This window comes from Mercenaria mercenaria, chromosome 4 (genome assembly GCF_021730395.1).
Source record: "Mercenaria mercenaria strain notata chromosome 4, MADL_Memer_1, whole genome shotgun sequence".
NCBI lineage: Eukaryota > Metazoa > Mollusca > Bivalvia > Venerida > Veneridae > Mercenaria > Mercenaria mercenaria.
Window position 1 is genome coordinate 13,061,745 of NC_069364.1, and position 8,929 is coordinate 13,070,673.

Genomic DNA, 8,929 nt, shown 5'->3' on the forward strand with positions numbered 1-8,929 from the left:
TTCTATGGCTTCCATGCTTCTGATCTGTACTTTAATCTCCTCATTGTTAATTTTCATAGTTCCATATTAATATTCGCTCCATGCGACCCATGTTTTAACAAGTTTACCATCTCTTTTTAATTGTCTAGCTTCATATGACAACTGACCGCTTTCTAGTTAACGACTCCTGTACGAATATTCCGTCTGGTAGTGTTTTCCTGGCTTTGTACAGAATACAACATATTAAATAAAATACAATGATTTTAATTCAAAGGACAAAGTTCACTTAAGCCTTATATGGCCTACGCAATTTGGAAAATTTTCAAATTGGTTATAATTACAACAAATATACATTGTTTGCTACCAGAATGTTTATCTACTATAATGAATTAAGTTTTTTTATACAATTTTATTATTTTGTTCAAAACATGCCACTGAATATTGCTGAAATTGCATATTTTTTAGAAAATGAACATTTTTTGCCATATTTAGGTCACATGAGCATGTTTTTAGTAGTGAGCACACTCAAGGACCATAAAAGTATTTTGACCATAGGTCCAGCTTCTTTCACAGAATTTATAGTCATTTTTTAATTATGGTCGACAGCTGTGCTAATAATGAAAATTTCAGATTTGTTTAAAAATTTGGTTAAGAACTGAAGATTTCCCATACCCTTAATGTTAAAAGTATTTTCATTTACGTCAGATATTTTCTTTGATAATGAATGAATTGGAAAATATTTCATTCAGTTTGATAAAACAATTCTTCTTGATGAAAGAAAACTTGTTCTTCACTCCATTATGAGATATTCAGTTTTTAGGCCATTCTGGGGCAAAAGTGAATATAATACTGGTACTTATTCGCAAATATAGAAATGAATAAGATTTTTAATCATAATATATCGGTTGCGTAAAAGCAAACATAATCATGCACGAACATATAGAATTTACAATGCGCAGGTGTTATTCAGTGAAATCAACAGATAAATTAAATTTATTTATAGACATATTCCTTGTATCGTGATTTCTTTTTATTATATGTTTTTTAATATATGTATCATACTTTTACCGATAGTCTGTGAACATTTTGTGCGGTCCCAAAAGAAACAAAATTTATCAAATTCTACGACTTTCATATTTATGAAGACCTTATTGCACCGACATTTAACGGCTACATTTCGTCACTTTTCTTCATGGAGTTAATATAAGCTTAAGTATAATTATCAAATGATTCACTTAGCGCGTGATCCGACAGGTTTTTGATCTTTTTACAGTAATGAGTAGAAGATTCAGATACTTTATAAAAGAAAATCCGTCATAGCGCTATAATGTATATCCGCCATTTTGGAGAAAGCTTGTGAGACATAGCAACAAATCCAAAGGGGCGGGGGGAGGGGGGGGGGGGGGCGTTCCTTATCAAAAGAATCGGATCTATCCATTGCGAGTAAGCTTTTTATGATAGTATTCGTAATGTTTAGAATAATTGGTGTGTCTACATTCAAGTAAAGCTTATAATTACCATATCCCAGGGAATAACTCAGAACAATAACATGTTGTGTAAGAAAGAATTGCCTTTTTAAGTGATGTAAAACGTTTTTGGAGGGAGAAAATTTAAGTCTTTATTTAAGTGCAAAATAAAGTGTACCCGTTTTCTTGTTCAAAATTTGATGCACTGTGTATATAATGATATTCTTTAGAGATGATGTCTCTAGCAATTGCGAATGCACTGATTTGATTACAATATCATAAGTAGTAAGGGTATGGTATTGGTCCTTGTTCGTTTGTCTGATAATGAAGAACTTTTGAAGGAACTTGTATGAATGGAGCTATTTCCTGGCCTTTTTATGCTTTCTGAAATTTTTTATCACACACCCCACCACCATTTTACCCTTCCATTTTTTGAAGTCTTTAAATTTTTACATTTTTCAATTTTTTAGAAAAATATTAAAAATTTGTATTCAAATTGAAGTTTTATGAGTAAATAATACTTACCCGACAGTACTGTATGGATTTCCTTTCCGTTTATTTTTCTCAATTCGCTCTTTAATACCGGAAGTAAAATTTGAGTTACCTACTCTTACTTCCGGGGCACGTGAAAATGTTTAGTTTCTATTGAGGCGACCAATTCCTCTAGAAACTTTAACAATGTGGGGAAGGTTGGGTTGGGTATAATTGTACTGTCGGGTAAGTATTATTTACTCATAAAACTTCAATTTGAATACAAATTTTTAATTTTCATTTCGTAAATAAACTTACCCGACAGTACTGTATGGATTAATCCAGATTAACAAGCAGTACTGTCAGGAGGAGGGATTGTTAAAGTTTAAGCAAATTTAAGGAACACTTACCTATGAAGTGATCCTATAAAAACTGTCTCTCACATCCTGATATCAACTGGTGGATCCATTTGGTTACTCCAGGAATCCAAATAAATCATGGAATATATGTACACACTGTACTATCAGTGTATCAATGTATTTACAAACATAAATCCCAACTATACAGCATATCCAATAAAGATACCCATCTGTATACAGTTCCCCTTAAAAAGCTGTGTATACAATATATATTAACAACGTTTTAATCAAACAGCAATTCGCCGGAAAAAAAAGAATCACTGTTCCAAAACACAGTCATTAAGAGAAATTTTCCTTAATTTCTCACCATCAATGAAAATCTAATATATTTACATCCACGTTTTTCATGTAATGTTTGATAAAAGTGGTCTCAGAAGACCAATCTGCCGCATCTAGAACCTGATCTAAAGAGGCACCCTTGAAAAGAGCCCAGGATGGACCAATACTACGTGTTGAGTGTCCTTTAACTTTGTCAAGCTGTTTATTGCTCTTTTTGTATGCAAATTTAATCACATTGACCAACCATTTAGAGATAGTTTGGCTTGACACTGGTTCATGCGGTTTAATAACACTCAAGAAGAGTTTAAGTTCATTTTCCGAGCCTTGAATTCTGAAACATTCTGTTTTCTTCAAATAGTACGTCATAGCTCTTTTTGGATCTAACAATTTATTACTTGGAAAAGATGGTACAAAAATCTTCCTGGAATGATGATTAGGTCTATCTTGTTTTGACAAACCTGCTCGTAGGAAAGTTAGTCCTTTCTTTTGTACATTTATGTTTCCTTCACCTAAGCGTAAGGCTTGAATGTCGCTGCAACGACGAAAACAAGTTACTGCTATCAAAAAACAAGTCTTCCAGGTCACATATTTCAAGGAGGCTTCTTTCATCGGCTCAAAAGGCGGTTTCTTCAGACATCCTAAAACAAGAGGTAAATCCCATTCAGGTACCAGTTTTCTAAGTGGTGGTCTTTGATTAAAGATACCTCTCAGTAATCTAATAATGAATGGATGTTGACCAACTGGAAATTTTTCAATAGGTGCTAAAAGTGATGACAGCATAGACCTATAACCGGTAATTGTTTTGTACTTTAACCCTTTGTCAAACAAAAAAGTGAGGAAATGGGCACAGTCTGCTAAAGATGCAGTATAGGGATCAATTTCTTGTTCACTACACCAACTATTGAATTTTCTGAATTTACAGTTATAGTCTTTTTGGGTGCCTTTTCTCCATGAGGCGGCCAATAGCTTTCTAGTGTTTTCTGAAAAGCCTCTTGTTCTGAAGGCTTTGTCGATAGTAGCCATGCAGTCAACTGCAATGTCTCTAGATTTGGATGCATTACTTGCCCTTTGCCTTGTGTCAACAGATTCTGAATTACTGGTAATTTGATTGGTCTTGCTATCAACATTTTTAGCAGATGAGGAAACCAATGCTGTCTTGGCCAATTTGGGGCTATGAGAATCAACCTGCACTGGAACAGCTGCATGTGACTCAGAACCTTCGGAATTAACTGAACTGGGGGAAATGCATATGCAAACATGCTCTGCCATGCAATTGACAGGGCATCCAGTGCTAAAGCTTGGGGATGTGGAAACCATGAACAAAACAGTGTTGTCTGTTTGTTCTCGTATGTTGCAAACAGATCTATGAGGGGATAACCCCATTGACTGAAAATTTGTGTTATCACTGTTTTGTTCAGACTCCACTCTGTATCCTGCACTTTCTTCCTGCTCAAAAAGTCCGCCAAGTTGTTGGACTTCCCCATGATGTGGGCTGCTTTGAGACTCATTGTGTCTCAGGGCTAAATCCCACAAGTCCCAAGTCAGACGACATAGAGCTGGTGAACGTGTACCCCCCTGGCGATTGATGTATTGACATACCGAGGTGTTGTCCGATCTGATCAATACATTCTTGTTTTCTAGAGCAGGAAGAAAATGTTGGACAGTTAACATTACAGCTTTCATTTCCAGAATGTTGATGTGTTGCAATTTCTCTAACTTGGACCAACGGCCTTGCACTGTAAGGTTGTTCATGTGACCACCCCAGCCCCACGTTCCACTAACATCTGTGGTTATAGTGACTGGAAAAGAAACATGTTGAACTGATTTTCCCTTCAAAATGTTCTGATCTTGAAGCCACCATTTTAGATGGTATTTGAGCAAAGGAGTCAATGGAACTATATGACACAGAGACATTCTGACAGGGCTCCAATTTTGCAGTAAGTGGAGCTGAATTGGTCTCATGAACAACCTTACATTTGGAATCAGGTCTAGACAAGAAGCTATTGTACCCAACACAATTAGGTAATGTCTTGCTGATGTATTGCCTTGCAGTACATTTAACACTGCTATTTTGAGCTTTGAAATTCTTTCTTGTGTGGGGTACACTAGCCCCATCTTCATATTGAACAGACCCCCTATGTAAGAAAATATCTGAGACGGAACTAACGATGACTTTTTCTTGTTCACAATTAAACCTAGTTGAAAAAGGAGATCTAGAACTGACTTTCTGTCTTCTAACAACTTTTTGTATGTTTGGTTCAGCGTTAACCAATCGTCTAGATAGGATGACAGACGAAGTCCGCGTTGTCTCAGGTATGCTATTATGACTGACATTATCTTGCAAAATACCCTTGGTGCTGACGTTGGGCCAAAGCAAAGTGCCCGAAACTGGTAAACTATCCCTTTGAAACAAAAACGAAGATATTTGCGGTGATTTTTGAATATTTTTAAATGGAAATAACCGTCTTTTAGGTCTAGATTTATGCCGTAATCTCCTTTCTGAACTAGATTTAGGACTTTTTGCATTGTTTCCATCTTGAAATGCTTTTTCCTCAAATACCTGTTGAGTGGTTTTAAGTTTATAACTGGTCTCATCTCCCCGTTTTTCTTGGGAACTAGAAATAACGTGCTGTAAAAACCTGAATGAATCTGAGTTTTGTCTACTACTTCTATCGCATTTTTCATTAAAAGATCTTGTATTTCTTTCTGAATTAAGTTTTTTTGCTTTTCTGAAACTTGTGTATGTTTGATGCCTGAAAACTGAGGTTTTTCTTCGAATTCTAGCTTGTACCCATTTTGAACTAAATCTAGAACCCATTGGTCTGTTGTTATTTGTTTCCAATTTTTCAGAAATCGAGAAATTCGACCACCGACAGGTATCTGAGGACATTGCGCAATGATACTTACATTGTCATTGTGAAGCTGGCTTTCCCATCCTTCCTCTCGAGGATCGTTTGGGAAAGGATTCTTGTTTGAAGCCAGACTTGTCATACTTAGCAGAGGTTCTGAAGGACTGATCCCTCTGTTCTCTTGGTACTCTAGGGATGCGAAAATTGTTCCATCCTGATGAATTTTTGTTTGTAGTACTAGTAGAAGTACTATAGTGCTGCCGTTTAGCTTCTGACTGTGACGCACGATCTGGTGAGTATTTTCTTTTACTCCCTCGTTTCTTCAGTTCAGGTAACATTTCATCTAACTGTTTCTTTTTGTCTTTACGAGCTTTGAGTAACGGTTGAAGTCCTGTGCCAAACACTCCTTCTCCTGATAAGGGTAGATTAGCAAAGTCAGAAGAATCTGCCAGTTCATATATGCCAGTGTCTGTCATAGCCACAGTACGTCTTACTATGTGATGAAAAGCAGCAGTTCTGCCTAACTGATCCAAACATTTGGTAGACATCGCAAAAATGTCCTTTACTGACTGTATAGCATTGTCTTTTGAAAAATCATCGGATGACAAGTATTGTACCAGATTACCCAAACTTTGTTGAACATATAACTGCATAACTACACCAAGTCTCGCAGCTTGTTGTCCACGGTAAGCAGTTTTTTCTACCATCTTGCACGGTTGTGAATACAATGTTTTTGCTTTGCTTTTCTTAAACGATGCTTTAGAGCCATGCCTGTTGAATAACAGATTCTCAATTAAAGGGTCCAATGTAGGTACCTGTAAGTAACATTCTGTTTGTTCATCCACTGGAAATAAATCGTAATTTTCCTCACTGAACGCAGTTAAATGTCTTGGTGTTTTGCAATGATAGCCGTCTTCTAGCACTTCCTTTTGAGACAAGTCAACACAAATGCCATCCTTTTTTACAGTCTTCTTATTTGTGGCATCATCACCAAAAATCTCATACAAACATTTTTTGGTAGATTCTTTTAAGTCCTGTTTATTCAACGGTGAGTTCATGTTATTCTCATCACTAGAATTGTTCTCACTGTGTGATGGTGAATGACAAGTTCGAGAATATAAAGACACTGCATCTTCATCAGAACTGTCTGAAACTGATGGGGATTTCGAGAACTTACTTCTCCTTTTCCGTGAATTACTACTATTCTGACTTTGTGTCGAATTTGCAGAAGCTTGGATTGTGGCAATAAGACCGTCCAGCTTGTTATCCAAGGTCGAGAATTTTTTATTCCATTGTTCCTCTAGTATGTCGTATCTCGACCGGCGTTTATTTGGAGTTTTCGGCGCATTACTGCCCGACTCCTGATTTTCTGAGTCTGAGGGAATAATTTCCCCTTCCTCGCGTAAACCTTTGCTATTCACCTCGGCTTGAGCCATCAAGAGCGCAGAGAAAAACACGACCGAACAGGTCGCCGAAAAAAAGAAACTAAACATTTTCACGTGCCCCGGAAGTAAGAGTATGTAACTCAAATTTTACTTCCGGTATTAAAGAGCGAATTGAGAAAAATAAACGGAAAGGAAATCCATACAGTACTGTCGGGTAAGTTTATTTACGAAATGAAAATGTAGGCCCGTGCCTAAAGTGCCCAAGAGAAACTACGCCAATGACATTCTTTATGTCGCCTCATGTAACTTATTTTCCTGCGATTAGATTCATGCATTTATTTCACATTTTGTGATTATGATTTACCTCCCCTCGGGTGAAATTATATTTTGGAGCTTTATACGGCTAGTGGCACTGCGGAACGGAACGAAACGAAACGGGACAAGTTAAGAGGCACCCCACGGGGTATAATCAAAATGTAAAAAACTGTGCTTTCAAACTAATCATACCACAATCTCTGATAAAAAAAAATAACCTATTGCATTCGATTCATTGTCCTGGTTAGTCGCATGTTAGTGACAAATGAAGACTGTTCTTCTTTTCACTTACAGTTTAATTGTAGCTGTATTCATTATAATTGTAAATCTATGTACTATCTACAGAATTTGAAACTGAGAATGCGTGCCAATGCTTTCAAAACGTATGAGCTGCAGAAGCAGTGCACGAAACTAGTCAGTTGGTTGTCTGTGGTACAAGCTGAAATCACATCAAGTAAAATATTTCTTGTTCCGTTCCGTTCCGCAAAATACCATTACCTATATAGCTATTGGTACTTTGCGGAACGGAACGGAACCAAATCAGGAAAAAAGCTGAGCTGCATCTAATGTAGAACTGACTAATCTGAATATGTTACAAACATCACCAGAAGTTAAATCGTAATTTGTCAGATGTAATCATGACTTGAAGATTACAGCAACACCGTTATTCTTTTCACTTACAGTTTGTAGGTGTATACTTGTTACTCGGATTCTATGTACTATCTACAAATATAGAAACTGAGAATGTGTGCTAATACTTGCAAAACGTATTTGCCGCAGAAGCAGTGCATGAAACTAGTCAGTTGGTTGTCTCTGGTACAAGCTGAAGTAACATCAAGTAAAATATTTCTTGTTCTGTTCCATTCCGCAAAAAAACATTACCTATATAGCTATTGGTACTTTGCGGAACGGAACGGAACGGAACCAAGTCAGGAATACACTCAGCTGCATCTTATGTAGAACTGACTAATCTGAATATGTTATAAACATCACCAGAAGTTAAATCATAATGTGTCAGATGTAATCATGACTTGAAGATTACAGCAAGACAGTTATTATTTTCACTTACAGTTTGTAGGTGTATACTTGTTACTCGGATTCTATGTACTATCTACAAATTTAGAAACTGAGAATGTGTGCCAATGCTTGCAAAACATATTTGCTGCAGAAGCAGTGCATGGAACAAGTCAGTTGGTTGTCTGTGGAACAAGCTGAAATCACATCAAGTAAAATATTTCTTGTTCCGTTCCACAAAATATCATTACCTATATAGCTATTGGTACTTTGCGGAACGGAACGGAACCAAGTCAGGAATAAGCTCATCTAATGTAGAACTGACTAATCTGAATATATGTTATAAACATCACCAGAAGTTAAATCGTAATGTGTCAGATGTGTGTGTGTGTTCAGGGTTTAACGTCTTTTTCAACACTTTTTCAGTCATATAAACGACGGTGTCTACTTGTAGCAGTGAGCACAATGCCTAATTTTATAGTGCTGCATCACTGGAATATCACGCCGTAGACACATGACATGATACCTCACCCAGTCACATTATACTGACACCGAGCTGACCAGTCCTAGCACTATCACCTTAATGCTGAGCGCCAAGCGAGGAAGCTACTAATACCATTTTTTACATCTTTGGTATGACGCGGCCGGGGATCAAACCCACGACCTCCCGCATTCGAAGCGGACGCTCTACCACTAGGTTACCGAGGCGGTTAATGTGTCAGATGTAATCATGACTTGAAGATTACAGCAAC

General features: G+C 36.9%; 1 protein-coding gene across 1 annotated transcript; it reads right to left on the reverse strand.

Moving 5' to 3' along the window:
* Positions 1–3,122: 3,122 nt before the first annotated feature.
* LOC123526570 (uncharacterized) lies at positions 3,123–6,225 on the reverse strand. The gene is made up of 2 exons (XM_045305802.2): positions 5,522–6,225; positions 3,123–3,252 (listed from the first exon to the last, which is right to left on the reverse strand). Exon 1 carries the CDS (start codon positions 6,168–6,170, stop codon positions 5,526–5,528), a length of 645 nt encoding a protein of 214 aa, XP_045161737.2. The 5' UTR covers positions 6,171–6,225; the 3' UTR covers positions 3,123–3,252; positions 5,522–5,525.
* Between the last annotated feature and the right edge of the window lie 2,704 nt (positions 6,226–8,929).